The sequence below is a fragment of the Prionailurus viverrinus genome, chromosome A1 (assembly GCF_022837055.1).
Source record: "Prionailurus viverrinus isolate Anna chromosome A1, UM_Priviv_1.0, whole genome shotgun sequence".
NCBI lineage: Eukaryota > Metazoa > Chordata > Mammalia > Carnivora > Felidae > Prionailurus > Prionailurus viverrinus.
The window spans coordinates 122,107,019-122,128,388 of record NC_062561.1 but is presented as its reverse complement, the minus strand read 5'-3'; the positions used below and the strand labels follow the sequence as shown (position 1 = coordinate 122,128,388).

Here is a 21,370-nt window from a genome sequence, read left to right as displayed (position 1 = left end):
TTCTTTTTTTCATTTTATTTTTTGGTGAACCAGTTATGTGGTATGTGGATTAGTCACTTCATATAATCGATGTTTGATTAGAAAAGTTAGGTACAAGTGAAATTTTTCTTTAATATAATTTATTGTCAAATTGGATTACATACAACACCCAGTGCTCATCCCAACAGGTGCCCTCCTCAATGCCCATCACCCACGTTCCTGTCTTCGCCAGGCCCCATCCACCCTCAGTTTGTTCTCTGTATTTAAGAGTCTCTTATGGTTTGCCTCCCTCCCTCTCTGTAACTTTTTTTCCGCCTTCCCCTTCTCCCCTGGTCTACTGTTAAGTTTCTCAAGATCCACAGATGAGTGAAAACATATGGTATCTGTCTTCCTCTGACTGACTTATTTCACTTAGCATAACACCCTCCAGTTCCATCCATATTGCTACAAATGGCATGATTTCGTTCTTTCTCATTGCAGGCACATGTACCCCAATGTTTATAGCAGCACTTTCAACTGTAGCCAAATTATGGAAAGAGCCTAAATGTCCATCAACTGATGAATGGACAAGTGAAATTTTAAAATACGGAATCAGGGGCACCTGGGTGGCTCAGTTGGTTAAACATCTGAGTTAGGCTCAGGCCATGATCTCACGGCTTGTAGGTTCGAGTCCCGTGTCGGGCTCTGTGCTGACAGCTCGGAGCCTGGAGCCTGCTTCAGATTCTGTGTCCCCCTCTCTCTCTGCCCCGCTCATGCTCTGTCTCTCTGTTTCTCAAAAATAAATAAACATTAAAAATTTTTTTTAAATATAAAATATGGAATCAGCTTACATGTACAATGGTTGTTCACTGTTTAGAGGAACCTTATTGTAAGTCTTTTTTCGCAAAGCTAGTAATCACCCATTAATTTCTGCTATCCTTACAAACTTTAATTTTCATGTATAACACATTTATTCAACAAATTATTGAATGCTTATTATGTTGCAGACACTGTGTTAAGCATTTAGAGTGGAGTGGTTAGCAGAAGAAGCGCGGCTGTCCTTCGTGGAGGATGCATCCTTCCAGATCAGGAGACAGAGTTGCCCAGAACTCAGTGAGTGAAGGCGAGTAGGAAGCTGTCTCTGCAGCATCTTGATTCGGGAAGTGTTATATAGGCTTTGCCTCACAACCCTGCTTAACAAATGCTTTGAAATTCAGAACCTGCAACAGTCATTCTCCATGGGTTTGATGAGAAGGGTATATAGCAGAGCTGGCAATTCCCTCCTGTTGTCTTTCTTTTTTTTTTTTTTAATTTTTTTTTTTTTCAACGTTTATTTATTTTTGGGACAGAGAGAGACAGAGCATGAACGGGGGAGGGGCAGAGAGAGAGGGAGACACAGAATCGGAAACAGGCTCCAGGCTCTGAGCCATCAGCCCAGAGTCCGACGCGGGGCTCGAACTCAACGGACCGCGAGATCGTGACCTGGCTGAAGTCGGACGCTCAACCGACTGCGCCACCCAGGCGCCCCCCTCCTGTTGTCTTTCTAATGTAACGCTGAACTATGATTGTAGAACTTTTCCCTCAACTGCACTTTTTTCTAATTTTCTTTTCTCTCTGGACATTTCCCCAGCATTGCTGGGGTCCACACCTCCATAAGGCATGTCTCAGAGGCTTACTTCGGAGACTCTTAAATACCCTGAACGTGGACATGTCCAGTTAGATGTGTACCTGTCTTTAAAGAAATAAGATGTCTGTTGTTACAGTGCTATGACCTCAGGTTCCAGAATATCAGTGCAACATTCTTTAGAAGGGATGTTTCACTTTGGATTAAGTCTACGTTTGGAATCAGCCTATTGTCAAGGGGAGAAGGTTAATCCCGGTGACAGGAAAACACCCCACTATGAACTGGTTTGGAAATTACTTCTCTAGATTTCCTGAGGATGTTTCCTTACTCAACATACACTCACCTCTGTTGCTTTCACTCAGATCATCCGAAGATGAGCAACGTTTTATTTCCAGCACGAGGTAGAGAGTTTGGTGATACCCTTTTCTTCCAGGTTTTTCTCTTTGGGTAGCATGCCAAATCTCTCCCTCTCTCAATCTCTTTAACAATCAGTCTCTTCTTATAAGGATCCAGAGAGAAGAAAACTGGGCTTGAGAAGAAAGTAGTTGCTATCCTTTTCTATGGGTACTTGAAAAGGGACCACCGATGAGTTCCTTCAGGCCGTGCTTGGCTAGTGAAAAGAGAAGGGCTGGCTTGGGTGAAAGAGTGTCTCTTTACCCTTAAGTTACAATGTCGAACCCTGACCAAGTGAAACTTTATTTCTGGTGGCTGCTAGTAATTTCTACCCTTTTGAAATAAAAACTCGAGGGCTTTGGCTTCAGTTAAATTTGAAGTAATCAAGGAGGCCTGAATGGAAGGTGGAATGAAACCTTAGAATTGCAAGTTTCATCAAGGGAGAGAGAGAGTGACAGGAAACCCCCTTCAGGCAGAAGCACCAGGCAAGTGGGGCCATGGCCTGGGGAATGCGTTCTGCTTCGAGAAGAGGAGAAGGACAGAGTGAGGTCAGAAAGGGGGAAGGGTGTGTACCTTCAGTAGGAGCAGAGAACTGGAATGACTTGAGTCAGTGTCCTGCCTCCCACCAGATGAAGCCTCCCTGTGCTTCTTTCTCTTAGGGTGACCTCACTGCTTGGTTCTCCTGGGACTGTCCTGAGGTTCGCACTGGAAGTTCTCCATCCTGGGAAAACTGGGATGATGGGTCACCGTGGCTGAAGTTTTAGGTATTTGGGCAGCACACATGACACCTGGGAAACTGCCCCAGTTCTCTTCCCTCTGTTCTTTGTTTCTCAGAAAAGGGTACAGAATGCTCTCTGCTAAGTGCAGTATCACTAAGTGACAATAACAACAACCGCCATCAACTGCATGTTACTATGTGCCAAGTGCCTGATCTTGTTTCATCCTCCAGGCAACTGGGGAGGTGAGATGTTTTTAATCCAGTTTTATGGAAGAGAGGCCAGAGCTGAGGGCTCTGACAGGGTGTGTTTTCCGAGGTCAAACAACTAGAAAGCAGCTGAGCCACATTTGAATTTTAGGGTGCCTGGGTCTAAAACCTGTCCTCTTCCACTAAATAAAGAACTTGCTCAATTTGATGGCAAATGGACCACTGGTCTGATTTAGCAAAGCTCTGTGACCATCGGCCTCATCTTCTGTTTCCAAACTCTTTCCTGTTCTTAATGGTAGTCGAAGATTCCCCGGGATATGCGGGGAGCTCAGAGATGTGCAGGAAGCTACAGTAGGTGCTTTAGTCTGATACTTGTAGCAGCCCCTGATTAATTATTCAGTTTTTAAAGGACCTACTAAGTGCCTGGCACATGGAAGGTGTTCAGTGAAGGGAAGCTATGCTTGTTGTTTTAATTATGACACATGAGCTATAATCTTCAGCTGCAACTTTTTAGTGAATGCATATCAATTCAAGCATTTTAATATTAAAATCACCAAGGATTCAGGGTATTAAGACACTCAGTAATACACTTGCTGAATTCAGAATTAGGCAAACACACAAAAAACAACTTTTTTTTCCCCACCACGGAGAAGGTGCTTGCTCTCTTTGCTGTTTGATTTGGAATAGAGGACAGCCTTCCTTGCCATCATAAAAGCTGTTACACACAGAATGCTGAGATGGAAGCAGAAATTGTTTTCTAGGGCTGAAAGCTGTAAATGGTTCGTTTCAGGGAAAAACCTAATCCAGAGGCTCAGGCCTATGAAATTCCTTTACTAATATCAGAGATAATTGGAAGCTCCCAGTATAAGGACAGAAGCCCCAAGTTGTGAGCGTCACATTGAGAGATAAATGCCTTGGCCTGTATAGAGGGATGCGGGGAGCTCTTAGGCCAGTCTCTGCTTTTATTTCCTCTTTCAACACCTGAGAGTTGTACATTTGCTAGAGAAGGAAACACAGTTTAGATCACATGATTTATAACTAGATTTGAGGAGGACTCAAAGAGACATGGGCATTCAGTTTGGTCCGGTTCAACAAATAACCAACCACATGGCCCTTAGGTGTCAAGGTCGTGTGCTGGATTCTGGGCTTATATGGAGAAGCAGGATGTCCCTGCTGACCCCAAGGAGCTCACACGGAGACGGAGGAAGTAATAATAAATTAATTATAAAGGTGGTTTCCTCAGGGCCAATTTGAAATCTTCATGGTTGTCTTAATCTGCTTGGGCTTCCATATCACAATACCGTAGACTGGGTGGTCTAGTGGACAGAGATGCATTTTCTCACAGTTCTGGAGGCAGGAAGTCCAAGGGTAAGGTGCCAGCAAGTTCAGCTTCTGGGGAGGGCTCTCTACCTGGCTTGTATCCTTCTCACTGGGTACTTAACGTGGGCTCTTGACATGGCACTTCTATCTGACTAGGATCCCACCCCTATTCTTCACTGAACCTTAATTACCTCCTAAAAGCCTTCTCCAAACAGTCACACTGGGGCTAGGGCTTCAACATAGGACTTTGGGGGAACACAGTTCATATGCCACAGGCCCTAACCCACATCATTAAAATGTTTTAAAATGTAACTCATACCATAGGTTATATCCACATCCACATTTTTTTTTTTTTTTTGCTGTCCAGTAAGTGAAAGGATTTTTATAATTACTTCTGAAATTATTCGGCTAGCAGTAATTAATTCATTTTATGATTGGCACTTGTTTCTTAGTAATCATTCATACTTGGGATTTTCTGCAAAATGAGAATTCTAAATTGTTTCTCAGTGTAATGAAATATTTGTGGGTTTGTAAATTTGACGGTTAATGAGATCGGCATAATGCTAGATTTTTGTGTTTAGTTGAGCATTAGCTAATTTTGCGGTCTGTCTTATAGTTTTTATATTTTGGAGCCACTATTTTTTTCCAGGTCTCAAATACTTTTGCAGGCTCTTGGAAAGTGTGTTAGCCTCTAAGCATTGCCTATAAATACCTAAGGGATAAAGGGGCTTCTAGCCAGGGAGCTCCTGACCTTAAGCTCTCTTCCAGGCTCTCATGCCTCTCCCAGCTCGTGTCTCACGGGCCCTGAAGACTGGCTCTGTTTCAAACGTCCTCTTCCCCGCCAGCCTACCTCCTATTCAGTGTTCCTTGCCATCTCTGTTACGTTGACATCACCACTCACCTAGTGGGAGACTCAGAGGTTCCCGCGGTCATCATCAGTGATCTCCATATCCACCTGTATCAGGTTTCAGGATGGTGCCAGGAAGACTGCATAGGTATTGCCTGGCAACTCTGTTATGAGTACTGATTTCTGTACCTCATGTCTGGAGACCTGTGCTGTTGGCTTGGGGCGAGACTTGGGCATCTGTGTTTTTAGCAAGCTCATGTGCTTATTAAAAAGCACACCAGGGGTGCCTGGGTGGCGCAGTCGGTTACGCGTCCGACTTCAGCCAGGTCGCGATCTCGTGGTCCGGGAGTTCGAGCCCCGCGTCGGGCTGTGGGCTGATGGCTCAAGAGCCTGGAGCCTGTTTCCGATTCTGTGTCTCCCTCTCTCTCTGCCCCTCCCCCGTTCATGCTCTGCCTCTCTCTGTCCCAAAAATAAATAAACGTTGAAAAAAAAAATTAAAAAAAAAAAAAAAAAAAAGCACACCAGATTTGGGAAGGTGTGGACGTGGGTAGCGTTGGTGGAGTGAAACAGAGATATAGATCTTAACAAGAACAGTGCACCCCGTTGCATTTATTGCCCCAGTTTAGAGATTCTCAGAGGGCCCTTCTGCTGTTTCCAAGATGCCCTGAGGGTGTTGCCTTAAGGGTGCCCAGGAATGTTCCACTCTGGCCTCCAGGCTCTAGGTCCCAGGTGCTGAGCGTTGGTGACTAGTACCGCAACGACAGCTGTTACGGGAAGAAATTCTGCTGTCTCTTGTTTATTTTGTCTCACGGATGAGGCAGGCTCTTTAATTCTTCACAGCACACCAGAGACAGGTACAAACTGTTAATGAGGCTTGCCAAAAGGGAAGCACAATCTAGAATAATTACTACCATGTACAGGCTCCCTCCTCTCCATCTGCCCCTTCCGTAAGGCTAGGTACAACTTAGCCTTCACTGTGGGGCTTGCCCCAGGTATCCCCATGGTAGGAGCTCAGGTCAAACTGTCTCCAGAAAGAGAAAGACGTTTTTCCACCTCACTTTTAAAGCCCATCCCCACCTGTTGGGATGAACACTGGGTGTTGTATGGAAACCAATTTGACAATAAATTTCATATTAAAAAAAAAAATAAAGCCCATCCCCTGGGCCCATATTTCCTACTTCAGAATGATAGAGTAGAATATCTATTCCCTTCAGTGAAAACGAACCCAAATTGTACTTTGTGGGCCCAGTAGGACAATCTTACAGTACTTTGATATCAAGACATCTTCTTTTTATTTTATTAAAATTGTTTTTAAGTTTATTTATATATTTTGAGAGAGAGAGCAAGCCGGGGAGGGACAGAGAGAGAGGGAGGGAGAGAATCCCAGCCAGGCTCCACGCTGTCGGCATAGAACCGCATGTGGGGCTTGAACTCACGAACCTGAGTTGAACCTGATCAGACTTGAGCTGAAATCAAGAGTCAGACACTTAACCGACTGAGCCACCCAGGTGCCCCTCAAGACGTCTTCTGAAGTCTTGGTTGTTCACTTAAATGATACTGCATGTTCAACTTCCATAGCCTAGTCCCGATTTCCATGTCTGATTCCTTATTAATCTCTTCAACAAAGGCTCAAAACCCTTGGGGTGTATGTAGCCTCACTCAGGTCACCTTGTTACATACTCTCTGGGCATAGCAAACTAATTATATGTCCTTCATTTGACATAATAACCCTATGAGGTCATTTTTCTTTATCTCATATTTGGATAAACAGAAACAGGTTAAGCGACTTCACCAAGGTCACTTTTCCTGGAAGTGGCATGCTGGGATTTGAACTGAAGCCTCTTGGTTCCAAATTGTGAATTTAGCTATTAGGAAACACTGAGGAAATAGGCTGGGCATTAAGGTGGAGTGACAGGATCTGGAATAAGCATGCCATTAACAGAGATAGGGCACAGTCAGTGGAGAAGGAGTGATGAAGTAGGAGGGGAGTACATGGTGAGGAGCTTGGGCTATGAAGTAAGAACCACTTGGCATTCTTGGGTCCCTTTCTCCTCTTTATCACTCTGTCTTGGCTTAATGGTTATCCTTCTGAACCATTATCTTTGTTTTCAAGTTAATCACCATTTTCACTCTCCAGGAGCCATGCACCAGCCCAGGCCGTGACGAAGCAGCCTGTCTGGGGAGATACCGGCAGGACCACAATCATGATTGTCCAGACAGGTGGAGACTGGAGCACTGGCCTCTTCAGTGTCTGCAGGGACAAGAGAATTTGTATGTTTTTCCTGTTCATTTTGAGTTCTCCTTTACTATTTTCTTTCCCCAGGCATCAGATGGGTGCAAAAGCTACGTCAGGCACAAGGACAGAAATATAATGTTTTTAGAATAACTGGACTGATCTTCTAGTGACTCATATGCACTTATTGGCAGGAAAAATCCTGCTTTTCAGGGATGGGAATGCTTTTATAGAGTCAGTGGTGACTTCAGAGATTTTTTTTTAAATGACAAAATTCACTGTTGGCAAAGATGCCTTAGTGGGCCCCCCCATCTGCTGCCGGTGGGAGTTTAAATTGGTATAACCTTCCTGCCGGATGGCTTAGCAATACATATAAAAAGAACCTCAAGTGTTACATAGTGTTTGACCCAGTAATTACATTTTTAGGCGTTTAGTCTAAGGAAATAAATCCACGTGCTAAGATTTAGCAACATTAAATTTTGCGGCATCGGATATCCCAGCAACAGTCTGGAACAACCTAAAATATTTGATGGGGGCATGCATACAAGGAATTATTATACAGCCATGAAAAGTCATGTCGTAGAATAACATTTAATGGGATGAAAGATGTCTTGGTATTTTTTAAGTTTAAGAAGCAGACTATAAAGCCAAGCATGATAGATACCATTTGTGGAAGGGTGGGGGCCATACTTGAAAAATGCCAGGCGGGATACAAATACAAAAGTTTATGACATGTCTCCAGATGGTAGGCTAATGAATCATTTTTATTTCCTTTTTTTTGCTTATCCCTTACTAGTATTTCTATGAGGAATGTGTGGTACTCTTATAAGAACAAGAATAATCACAAAAGAAGCCCCCTTTGTTGACCGAAATATTTTCATATGCTTGTTCAGCTATAAAGATGTACCAATAACACTGTCCACCAGCTATGTGATTTTCCTCTGGGAATGAAAGTTCAAAGCACATTGATTTCATTTTTATCTTAGGACATTCTGATGTGTCTCTGGTACCACACATCAGCATTCCCTTCCAGGTCCTACCTTTGCCCTAGGGAGCAACTCGGTCACAGGGTCTTTCTTGTATATGTTGGGGTGAGGTGTGTGTGGGGGGTCCCTTTGTTGGATAAGCATTAGCTACTAATGTTGAAAATCCAACAGACCCTGGATCTAATATTTTGGAAGAATATGGCTTTCCGTGCCCATTGCAGGTTTCTGAGAAGGTCTGAATTTGTTTCTAAAGCCTCACAGAGTTGATCAATCAGCAATTGATCTCAGCCGTTTCGTGGTCCACATCCCTATTCAGCCGAGAGTCTTGCTGAGACCAAAGCTCTCCCACCATGTTTTGGTGCTCTGGTCATCCAGCCTTGAGCCCTTCACCGTCTGCCTGGGCCTCACAGAGGAAAGACTGCCCAGTACAAAACCTTGCCCTCCATCCTGTTCCTTTGTCCATCTGACCCAGAGCTTAGCAGGCTTCTTCCTGCCTCTGCTATCTGTGTGGACTTCTGACCAGATAATGATGGCAGCCATTCTCTGATTCTCTCAGCATTCTTCTTTGTTCTCTTCCAGATACTCTGACTTTGGCTGTCCCCCAGTACTGAGGTACAGAGAAGACAGAATAGCCATGTGGAGACATAGCATTGAATTGGGAAGTGGATCATTTTCCTTTCCTAGCTTGTAGGTGGTAGTTGGGGGACCACCAGTGCATTTTCTAGTAGGACAAAGCCTCAAATATACTGTAGTGGTGAGGAGAACATGATTATATGAGATAGACCTTGCCAGATAGAGATCTTAACTCTGCCTCTTACCGGCTCTTTGGCCTTGAACAAATTCTCTGGAATTTGCCACCTCTAAAGTGAGGATAATAAAGGTGCTTACCTCAGGGGTTGTTGTTAAGATTAAAACATAATGTCTGGAACTTATAAACACTGCCTTGGAACTTAACTGAATCAGAGTTTTTTGGGTTGCATGCTATCGTTGAATAGTCCTTTCAAAATTCTTGTCTACCTACAGCTTCTGAATGTGACCTTATTTGGAAATAGGGTCTCTGCAATGTAGTCTAGTTAAAAAGAGGTTATAGTTGATTAGGGTGGAACCTAATCCAATGGCTGATGTTCTCATAAGAAGCAGGAAATTTGGACACAAACACTCAGAAGAGAAAGCCAGGGGAAGAACAGAGGCAGAGATTGGGGTAATGCATTCCCAAGCCAAAGAATGCCAAAGATTGCTAGCATCACCAAAAACTTGGAGAGAGGCATGAACCAGACTCTTCCTCCTGGAGGAGGAACTTCTGGAAAGAATTAATCCTGCTAACACCTTGATTTCATACTTCCAGCCTCCAGAATTGTCCAGTGAGAATAGTTAAAAAAATTTTTTTTTAATGTTTATTTATTTTTGAAGGAGAGAGACAGAGCATGAGCAGGGGAGAGGCAGAGAGAGAGGGTGACACAGAATCCGAAGCAGGCTCCAGGCTCCGAGCTGTCAGCACAGAGCCCGACATAGAGCTTGAACTCATGGACTATGAGATTATGACCTGAACCAAAGTCAGACAATTAACCGACTGAGCCACCCAGGCACCTGGAGAATAATTTCTTTTTAAAATTTTTATTTAAATTCCAGTGAGTTAACATACAGTGTAATATTAGTTTCATGTGTATCATATAGTGATCTAACAATTCCATACATCACCCAGTGCTCATCACAAGTGCATTCCTTAATCCCCATCACATAGTTTACTCATCCCCCCACTCACTCACCCCTTCTCTAGTAACCATCAGTTTCTGAGAGAATAATTTCTATCTCTTACAGAGGCCCTGTTTGTGGTATTTTGTGATGGCAGTGCTAGGAAACTAATACACAAACATTGGACTTCATTAGAAGGCTTTGGATAGCTCACAAAATAAAAAAATCAACTAAAAACTAAGCTCAGAACAGACAACCTGCATTATCAGGAGCTAGCCGACTGTCTGGTTAATTCCAAACATTTTGATCCCTTTGAGAATAAAAGGGATAAAAATTTCCTGTCTGAGAATTGATGGATCAGATGGGGTGGAATTTGCCGGGTTTAGGTCATTTGGAAGGGCAGTCCCATCAGTATTGCCCACAGTAATGAAGGGATAATTTCCCCAAATTATTGTCGGGTTACTGTTAACAGGAAATGTCCAACAAATACCCAATGAACTTAGTGAATCTAAGGTATTAATATTATCGTTCCTGTAAATTGTTACTATTCTCCGCCGTTTTGGGAGCAAAGAGTAGAGTCAGGAGACTTCAACTGGCTGCTGCACCATGATTTGTACTTAATCCCAAGAGTACCTAAAAAGTTGGCTAAAGCAATGACCATCCTCACCATCCCCTCTGCCTTAAATGTTGCTTCACTGCTTAGCTCTGTTCTCCATGCTCATTAATGTTCCAACCAACTGCACTAGATCTCCTGAGGAGTCCTAGCCTGTTCGTTTGAGAGCCCATTCTGGGGGCAAGGTGAGAAGGGAGAAAATGCGGAGAAATAGAATATTCTTTACATTTTGGCATGATCCGTGGAGAAGAGGCCCAGGATATACAGTACAAGGTGCTCTTGAATGTTCTATGTTCCAGTGTTATAACCTGGATGGGCCTCCATTTTATGACTGCGCAGTGTGTCTCTAATCTGACTGTCTCAGAAGAAAACTTAAAGATAATATCACTTTCCACCCTCGTTCACTGTACTGTGTTTCCCAGGACATGGGTGGAGTAAGAGGGCTATGCATCCTGGGTTTCTTTTCTTCGTTGTTAAAAAGGGCTACTTTATCCACAGAATTCCGATTCGAGCAAACCACTGTGAAAATAGTTAACAAACTTGGGAACAAAAAGGAGAGCTGCTTTCCATGACCTTGTCCATGCCAGATTCCCATCCTGGGACAGTTTTCCATTGAATTTTGAGAATTATTGCTACAATTTGTCCTCCATTAGACAAAGGGTACATTATGAACAGCAATGATTTCCATTTCTTTTTGACATTTTGCTTCTTCATTTTATTGCAATTACTTTTTTTTTTTTAAATGGCCTCTCTCTCCCCACCTTGGTGCTTTTATGTGAATTCACAGTGCGCTGCGATTGGCAAATGGTTGCTTCTGCGTTCTTGAAGCTGGGGTTTCTGAAAGCTCAGCTGTGAAGATAAAGTTGAGGGGAAATGCATGGCTGCTAAATGGCATTGTGAGTAGAAGGTGAGGTATCCCAGCGTTGGGAATGTTTGTGATGTTGCCCCAGAGAAGGTTTATACAGAAGGTGTAATCAACATTGGTTTGTCATTCAACCCCTGTTTACTGAGCTCCTACCTGTGTGCAGACAGATGGTGGGTGTTACAGATGTAATAGTGAATAAGACAGAGATGGTTTTGCAGATAGACAATAAGCATGTAAATCAATAAACAAAAGCATGGCAGTTGTGATAAGTGCCATGAAGGAAATAAATAGGGTGCTATGGAAGGAATCCATAGCGGAGTGGGGTCAAGGATGGCCTCTTCGAGGAACTGACTTAAGCTGATTCCTGAAAGATGGGAAGAAAGCAGCTACTCAGGCAACCTCCCTGTGGAGGGCACCATAAGCACCAGGGGGTAAAGAACTTGGTGCGACTGGTAACCATCAGATGCCCAAGATGGGGAGAATGAAGAGGGCCAGGATTTTTGTGCCCTAGAAGAAGAAAAGGCATTGAAAAGCCTTCAGCCTGGGATTTGTGTCCCTGAACTGTATCTTGGGTAAACCATACACTCCCTGAAGGCAGGGACCACTGTTGTCTTGCTTACCACTCCGGTGCCCAGCAGAGCACCTGGCCCACAGGAGGCACGAAGAACTATTTCCTGGACATTCCATCAATGAATGAATCTTAACCTGTATTCTCAATTCTTTCTTTCTTGCCCTTCATTGAAAGAATAATAAATCCTCTGAGTTGGAAGGGCTGTTGGAGTCAGCTGGTCTGGCCCCTCACCTGCTTGGTTAAATCTCCTCTGCATTATGCCTGGCGAGAAGAACCTGACAAGTTTGGCTTTCTGAACATTTCCAGGAAGGAGGGCTTCTCTCCTTTGGAGCCAACTCAGTGCTTTGAAGGAAAAAAAGAAAAGAAAGGGAAAAAAAGAGAGAATATTTTGAATAGGTTTGCCTGCACATGATGCAAAATTCAAAAGTACCTATGCCTTTGATATATTTGCCATCTGCCCACCCAGTTTCCACCAGAGGCACCTGCTCTTACTTGAGGCCAGGTAGAGTCTATATGCTTGTAAAGATATAAAATAGTTTTAAATGAAAATAGATTAATCTTTTTGTTATAAAGCTATCATGTAATCATCATAAAAAAGGAAAACACACAAGGCTTATAAATGAGAAAAGCAGGATCCTGTAATCCCAGCTGTCAGAGATAATAATTGTTAATATTTTGGTATCTGTCCTTCCAGAAGTTTTGCTGAATGTGTCTGTGTATAATTTCCACAAATAGTAGAATTGTAAACACACACCGTTCTGCACCTTTGTTTTCAATTTAACGGTATATCCAGGGTATCAGACCATATCGGCACTTCTGGAGCTAATATTTTAAATTGCTGCATAGATTCCCTTGTATGAATGTACCATGATTTATTTATCCAGAAATCCCCATTGGTGCACCTTCATGGGACCTCCAGACTTTTTGCTATTCACACCAATGCTCCGTGAATGTCTTCATACAGATGTCACTTTCGCATGTGTGTGAGTTTACCTGTTGGATAATTGCTGAGGAATAAACCTGCTGGCCAAATAGTATGTTCCATTTTAAATCTTGATAGTTGCTGCCAACTGAGTCTCCATTTGGAAGTTGTACTAATGTACACTCCCGCCCACATTGTATGAGTGTGCCCCATTTCTTTTTTGAGCATCTCTTACTGTTAGATGGTTCTGACTTTTTGTAATAATTGATCTGAGCTATTGCTTCGCTGCAGCTTCCTCCCACCTTCCCTACCTTTGCTCTCTGGGGCTCTGCACTCTGGTTTTGTGTAGGCTTTTTCTTTTTATCTTGCTTCCCCTGTGAGTTAGGAGGATGAATAACGAACCACATTTCGTGCATGAGGGTGGAGTCCATCTAGGAGGACAAGCCAGGAATATTTAAGCTGTGGGTGCTTACATAACTACCAGGCCTTTGGGTGTAACATAAGAAGAAGAGGCCAAATTTATGGCTCAAGTCCCCTTTTGAGCCTGAGCTCCTTTAAACAATACATATATATAAAACAATACATTTTTACATATATGTATATACACAACACGTGAGTGTGTTCACCTTATAAAAAAAATGGAACATTACAGAACAAGAAACTATGTCTCCTCTTTTTTATTAAATCAGTTTGGAGGGTTTCCTTCCAGATATTTTTCTCTATTTATATATGTATCCATGAGTAGTATATACTATTGTTTTGTAACTCTTTAAACAAAGTATCAATAGTATTACGCTGTACATATCATAATGAACTTTGATTTTTAAAATTTTTATTTTATTTTTATTTATTTTTGAGACAGAGACAGAGCGTGAGTGGGGGAGGGACAGAGAGAGAGGGAGACACAGAATCCGAGGAGGCTCCAGGCTCTGAGGTGTCAGCACAGAGCCTGATGCAGGGCTTGCACCCACGAACTGTGAGATCATGACCTGGGCCAAAGTCGGCTCAACTGACTAAGCCATCCAGGTACCCCCACTTTCATTTTTCTTAACTCAAAATATGTCTTAGAGATTTAACTCTGTTGGTTCTGAATCTTCCACTGAACTCTTAATTATTCCATAGTAGGATTTATACCATCATGGCATATTTACACTCTCATCTATTAGTGCACATTTAAGTTTTAAATTTCAAGCTGCAGATAATGCTGCAGTGGACATCCCTGTATTCCCTCTTTGTGTGCACGTGTAAACATTACTCTAGGGTAGATACCCCTAAGTAGAATTACGAGATCCTAGAGTGCTTAAAATTTTACTAGATTCACCCAATTGCCTTCCAAAGTGATTGTGCCCATTCCTGCTTCCAGTGGGTCCCTGTTCTCTATGGTTCTCAGCAATTTACAAATTTAGAAACATTTGGCATGCTTATGGGTTTCCAATCTGTCTTAACATGCATTTCATTGATTACTACCAACAATGAGTAGCTTTTCGTGTCTTGTTATTGGCTGTTTGTGTTTCCTCTTTGGTGAATTACTTGCTCATGTCCTGTGCCCATTTTCTTCCTTCCTTTCTCCCTTCCTTTCTCTTTCTTTCTTTCTTTCTTTCTTTCTTTCTTTCTTTCTTTCTTTCTTTCTTTTTCTTCTTCTTCTTCTTCTTCTTCTTCTTCTTCTTCTTTGTTTAGTTCTTTATCTATTGATGGGTAGGAGTTCTTTGCATGTTCTGGATACTCACCCTTGGCCTGTGATGTATGTTGCAAAATTTTCTCCTATAGACTCTATGGGACAGGGTTCCATCTTCCCACCTCAAGGTGTGAGCCAAGAGTGTGTGTCCTGCTCACTCCATCACACTGGAGCAGTAACATCTGACAAAAAGGAACTTTCCTAAAGTTGCATGGTGTAAGAGTGTTGCACAGGAATAAATACAAAGTAGTGGTAGTAAGGGTGCTGTCTTGGAGCAACAAGCACTGTGGCAAACTATGTACACAAAACATGAGGACATGTGGTGTTATGTGTAGTGGTTAAAACTTTGGGGCCAGACTGCCTGAGTTCAAATCAGGCCTGTGCTCTTTCCCTTTTTTTTTTTTAAGTTTATTTATTTATTTTGACAGAGAGAGGGAGGTAGAGAGCATGGGCAAGGAATGAGTATAGAGAGAGGAAGAGAGTGAATCCTAAGCAGGTTCTGTGCTGACAGCATGGAGCCCAGTGCAGGGCTTGATCTCACGAACCGTGAGATCATGACCCCATGATATCATGACCTGAGCCAAAATCCAGAGCTGGATGCTTAACAGACTGTGACACCCAGGTACCCCTGTCTATTCCTAATAAATGTATGGACTTGGGTGAATTACTTTTTTTTTCTTTTCAAATTTTTATTTAAATTCTAGTTAGTTAACATATAGTGCAATATTGGTTTCAGGAGTAGAGTTCAGTGATTCATCACTTACAACACCCAGTGCTCATCCCAACAAGTGCCTTCTTTAATGCCTATCAGCCATCTAGCCCCTCCCTCACCCACCTCCTTCCATCAACCCTAGTTTGTCCTCTATCATTAAGAGTCTCTTATGGTAATTTGTTTCTTAAATTCCACATATGAGTGAAATAATATGGTATTTGTCTTTTCCTGACTAAATTATTTTGCTTAGCATAATACACTCTAGCTCCATTCACATTGTTGCAAATGGCAAGATTTCATTCTTTTTGATGGCTGAATACTATTCCATTGTGTGTGTGTGTGTGTGTGTGTGTGTGTGTGTGTATGTATGTGTGTATGTAAACCACATCTTCTTTATCAATTCATAAGCTGATGGAAATTTGGGTTCTTTCCATACTTTGGCCATTGTTGATAATGCTGCTATAAACATTGGGATGCATGTACCCCTTTGAATCTGTACTTTTGTATCCTTTGGGTAAATACATAGGAGTGCAATTGCTGCGTTATAAGGTAGTTCTATTTTAAACTTGATGAGGAAGCTCCACACGGTTCTCCAGAGTGGCTGCACTAGTGTACCTTCCCACCAACAGTGCAACAGGTCTCCCCTCTCTCTGCATCTTTGCCAACACCTGTTGTTTCTTGTCTTGTTAATTTTAGCCATCTGACAGGTGTGAGGTGGTATCTCATCATGGTTTTGATTTGTATTTCCCTGATGATGGGTGATGTTGAACATCTTTTTATGTGTCTATTAGCCATCTGGATGTCTTCTTTGGAAAAGTGTCTATTCATGTCCTCTGCCCATTTCTTCACTGGATTATTTGGGTTTTTTTGGGTGTTGAGTTTCCTAAGTTCTTTATAGGTTTTGGATACTAACCCTGTATCAGCTATATCATTTGCAAATATCTTCTCCCATCCCGTAGGCTACTTTTTAGTTTTGTTAATTGTTTCCTTTGCTGTGCAGAAACTTTTTATCTTGACTAACTCCCAATAGTTCATTTTTACTTTTGTTTCCCTTGCCTCTGGCAACATGTCTAGTAAGAAGTTGCTCCGGCCGATGTCAAAGAGGTTTCTGCCTGTGTTCTCCTCTAGGATTTTGATGGTTTTCTGTCTCACATTTAGGTCTTTCATCCATTTTGAATTTATTTTTAAATATGGTGTAAGACAGTGGTTCAGTTTCATTCTTCTGCATGTTGCTGTCCAGTTTTCCCAACAACATTTGTTGAAGAGACTGTCTTTTTCCCATTGGACATTCTTTCCTGCTTTGTTGAAGATGAATTGATCCTATATAGCTATGAGTCCATTTCTGGGTTTTCTATTCTGTTCCACTAATCTATGTGTTGGTTTTTGTGCCCATACCATACTGTCTTGATGACTACAGCTTTGTGATAGAGCTTGAAGTCTAGAATCATGATGTATCCAGTTTTACTTTTCTTTTTCAGGATTACTTCAGCTATTTGGGGTCTTTTGTGGTTCCGTACAAATTTTAGGATTGTTTGGTCTAGCTCTGTGAAAAGTGCTGGTGGTATTTTGATAGAGATTGCATTGAATGCGTAGATGGCTTTGGTAGTATACACATTTTAACAGCATTTGTTCTTCCAATCCATGAGCATGGGATGTTTTTCCATTTCTTTATGTCCTCTTCATGTTCTTTCATAAGTGGTTATAGTTTTCAGAGTACATATCTTTCATCTCTTTGGTTAGGTTTATTCCTAGGCATCTTACAGTTTTTGGTGCAATTGTAAATGGGATCAATTCCTTGATTATCTTTCTGCTGCTTCATTATTGGTGTATAGAAATGCAACTGATTTCTATATGTCGATTTTTATATCCTGTGACTTTGCTGAATTCACATATTAGTTCGAGCAATTTTTTGGTGAAGTCTTTCAGGTGTTCTACATACAGTAATATATCATCTGCAAATAGTGAAAGTGTCACTTCTTCCTTGCCAATTTAGATGCCTTTTATTTCTTTTGGTTTGATTGCTGAGGCTAGGACTTCCAGTATGATGTTAAATAGTAATAGTGAGAGTGGACATCCCTGTCTTGTTCCTGACCACAGGGGAAAGGCTCTCAGTTTTTCCCCATTGAGGATGATATTAGCTGTGGGTCTTTCATATATGGCCTTTATGATGTTGACATATGTTCTATCTTTCCTTACTTTGCTGAGGGTTTTTATCAAGAATGGATGCTGTATTTTGTCAAATGCTTTTTCTGCATCTATTGACAGGATTATATGGTTCTAATCCTTTCTTTTATTAATGTGGTATATAATATTGATTGATTTGTGAATATTAAACCGCTTGGGTGAATTACTTAAGTCCTCTTGCCATCAGTTTGCTTATCTATTAAAATGGATATAATAAGAGTATCTATATTAAAGGATTATTGTGAGTATTAAGTGAGTTAATGAATGCAAAGTATTTTTAGCAAGGTGTGGCACATGGTGAGGTCTAATATTAGCTATTACATAATAAGAATTTGGCTTTCATATTGTTTTTGATCATATCTGTCTTGTGTACTGAGGTAATTGGATGTGTGTTTTGTTGTGTTGCCTTCAGCATCGAGTACTGCACCCTAATGAACACTTAGACAACATGATTATACGATGGAAAGGATTAAAAATAAAAATAACAGCATGTATTTTTTAAAAAGACTTAATAGTCACAAAGATAAGGTATAGGAATTCCAATGGAGAAAAGAGCTTCTTTACAATATATTTACTGAGGATGGTGGGCATTTCTCTTTTCCAATTAAAGTGGTACAGCTTGGGCAATTGTGTAAACACAATTTATTATTCACTTAGTTTGCCAGCTTTATAATTATACAATTTTGATTAATTTTTTATTTGCAGGCATTTATACTATTTCATAATCCATGCATAAAATGAGATTTGATTGATTTTTTTTTTTAATGTGCCATTGATTTCCAAGTCTCCTAATTCAGGGTTGCATACAATGTGACTACTGTGAACTCACAGTAAGTTTATTGGCCCATCTGTCCTCTGGGCTGTTCATGCCAGGGGTCAGTGCTCAGTGGGGCCCTCTGATTTTTTTAAAAAAATTATTTATTTATTTTGAGAGAGAGAGAGAGAGAGAGAGAGAGAGAGAGAGAGAGAGAGAAGAGCACGCAGATGTGTGAGCTGTGGTGGAACAGAGAGACAGGGAGAGAATTCCAAGCAGACTCCATGCTGTCACCATAGAGCCTGATGCAGGGCTCAAATCCACATGATCTGATCATGATCAGATCACGATCTGAGCTGAAACCAAGAGTCAGATACTTAACGGACTGAGCCACCCAGGTGCTCCTGTGCATTTTCTTGTGTATAAATTATGTCTGAATAACATTTATTACATACATGCTTTAAAGGTTATGACTAGCTTTTTGGTATTTAATTGTTTGGTATTATTACTGCTATTTTTTGCTGTTTCATAGTCCTAATTATTTGTATTCTTCAAGGTCGTCCTCTTTTGCGATGCTGGATCACTTAACATCTTAACTGTGTATCTGGGATTCTTAACCTGCAGTTCAGTGGATCCTTGGACCCCACAAAACTGAATCACAATTTTGCATGTCTGGGTATCCTTCTTTTCCCTTGAGGAGTGACTTCACAGTTATCATCATATTCGTAAAAGGGTCTGTGACCCAAAACATATTTAAAACAGAACCTCTGCGTTAGATGTTTCATGCAGAATATGTAGGAAACAGTATCAGGAGTTAAAGATCAGTGGCTGAATAAATGAGAGACTGTTTCCAGTTGATGCTAAAGGAACCAAGCCTCTAATAGTTTACAGATTAAAACTGGCAGATGTCGGTGGCTCCATGAAACTAGCAAAAATTAGAGTAACCTTCTGGCCTGAGAAATAGAATACAGTCCTGATGAGAACAGCAGACAGAATCCATGCAGCATAAAAGATCTTTCAATCACATTGACAGAAAAAGGTGCCTGTTATTCAAAAGTATCGTATACTGGGTCTATTTTAAATATTGAAAATAGATAGATGAACATAATAGAAGCAACAGCTACAATTCAACTGTAAAAAATTATTTAATGCTTTTCTCTTGACAGGAAAAAACAATTACCATCATGAACGCTAAACAGAATTGTATCAGGTTCAGCTTTGCCAGTGTTTAACAAAAGAAGACAATTTTGATGTGGCTCAGTTATGGCAATTTTCATACACTGAGTTTTGACAATTGGTTATTCATTCTCAGTCCCTGATTGCAGGGAGGCAGTGTAGCATTAAATTGATGGCACGGGGTTGTAAATGCTCTTTGACATGTGGAGTTGCTCTGAGCACATCTGAGAACCTTGGTTTTCTTTTATGTGGTTATTGACAGGTTTCTGTGGTCTGTTTTGTCCAATGTGCCTCGAGTGTGACATCGCCAGGCATCACGGAGAGTGCCTTTGTTGGCCATTGTTACCTGGGTCCACCTTTGCACTGAGAGTTGGCACCAGAGAGAGACATAAAATACGGGTAAGTGTGTTTGAAAGTATATGTGAACTTGGATCTCTGTAAGAACCTGGATGTCTTTCAAACCTGCGAGTTTCAAAAAAAAAAAAAAAAAAGGTCTGGATGAGGATGCTTAAAAACACCACACTTAGTGGAAGACTTTGGGAAAGGAAAGGGAAGAAATTTCTGATTTCATTCATTACGAGGATGTATGTTAACCAAAATGCCACATTATGAAGGGTACTGCAAGTGGCACCTATTATAATGCTGATTACCAGTCACTGGGCTACTTCTGTTTCTCTTTCTCTTACTGCATCAAGAGAAGATGATGGGTAGAATCGCACCAAATTTGGAGGATATACTTGGGATGGTCTGACTTCAAATGAAGACTATGTGGCATATGCAGAATTCGCTTTGGGGGTTCCTGGGGGATGCTTCAGAGTCCATCAATTTCCAGGGCAGCTGAGACTGAGGCACAGTGAGAGACTGAGCCCAGACAGATCAGACCGACCAAGATGTGGACAGTTAAAGATAAAAAAGACATCTCCTTATATATTCATGTGGAATGATCCCTAAAATATATTTTGAAGTGAAAAAAAAAGTACAAGGCACAGAAGTATGCAACTATTTACATAAAAGGACTCTATATATACTTGTGTAGACACTGAATTTATGTGGAAGTGCATATAAAAACCTGCCAACAAAAGTTACCCCCAGGCAAGTTCACTGGGTGGCTGGGGACAGCTGTGGAGGAGGATGTTCTTTTTACTTCCTGTGCCTTCTTACTGTGAGAATTTTGAACCATATGTACTTATTACCCACTCCAAAGAAATAAATAATTATACATATTAACTCCTAACAGAAAAAAAAAATGACACGGACAGAGAAGTCAGTGGCTTCCAGTATGAAGTCTGTATCAGAAGCCCTAAGTAAGGACCGGTCTCTGAAGTGCAAGGATGGATAAGCGGTTGAGCTGCTTGGCACTTGGGTATCCTAGTGGGTCAGTGTCCCTGGGCATGGATTTAGGGTATTGACTTGGTGGATCTTGGAAGCCATGGATGGGCTAGGCCTTCAGGAAACATCGCAGAGGCCCCTGGATAATGGTCATGAGTCTGTGTGGTTGGGTCACAACGGAGACCTGGGTCTCACCCTAGGGCACACTGTGTGAGGACTGGCTGGCGGTGCACTGCTGTTGGCCCTTTTCCATCTGTCAGGTGGCCCGGGAACTCAAGATGAGGGCCTCCCAACTCTACAAAATCTGTGCAGCTCCATCAACCAAGGACAACTTTATCTGACAGAGCCAGAAAACTCTTCCTCCTCACCACCGCCCCCACCCCTGCCCTCCTCTCAAACCCCTCTTAGAAGAGAGAGTTCTTTTCACTGAAATAATATGAAAATAAAGGATTTCTCCCCTACTATCTTTCCTGTTGTTCTCTCTTTACACGCGCCTCCGGGGAAGTCTCTCTGTCATTTGTCTGGATTTGCTCTTCCAGCCTCGCCACATAAGGCAACTTCCAGAGGTGAGTCTGTGCCTTCCACACCCGC

At 41.7% G+C, this 21,370-nt stretch overlaps 1 protein-coding gene across 2 annotated transcripts; it reads left to right on the top strand.

Annotated features, from left to right (window-relative positions):
- Positions 1-1,801: 1,801 nt before the first annotated feature.
- On the top strand, positions 1,802-21,190 carry PLAC8L1 (PLAC8 like 1). Of its 2 annotated transcripts, none has more exons than XM_047867748.1 (4): positions 1,802-1,983; positions 7,205-7,338; positions 19,713-19,849; positions 21,040-21,190. In XM_047867748.1, the coding sequence occupies exons 1-4, from the start codon at positions 1,859-1,861 to the stop codon at positions 21,118-21,120; spliced, it is 477 nt and encodes a 158-aa protein (XP_047723704.1). In that variant the 5' UTR covers positions 1,802-1,858; the 3' UTR covers positions 21,121-21,190. The 2 variants fall into 2 exon arrangements, with proteins under 2 accessions (XP_047723704.1, XP_047723696.1); XM_047867740.1 differs by having other exon boundaries at positions 20,980-21,190.
- Positions 21,191-21,370: the final 180 nt, after the last annotated feature.

Excerpts from the sequence above, each read along its gene's own strand:
- PLAC8L1 (XM_047867740.1), top strand. The coding sequence starts at position 1,859 with ATGAACTGGTTTGGAAATTACTTCTCTAGATTTCCTGAGGATGTTTCC. Across the intron at positions 7,339-19,712 it reads CTGCAGGGACAAGAGAATTT|GTTTCTGTGGTCTGTTTTGT; the intron begins GTATGTTTTTCC and ends GGTTATTGACAG. Across the intron at positions 19,850-20,979 it reads GAGAGAGACATAAAATACGG|GGCACACTGTGTGAGGACTG; the intron begins GTAAGTGTGTTT and ends GTCTCACCCTAG.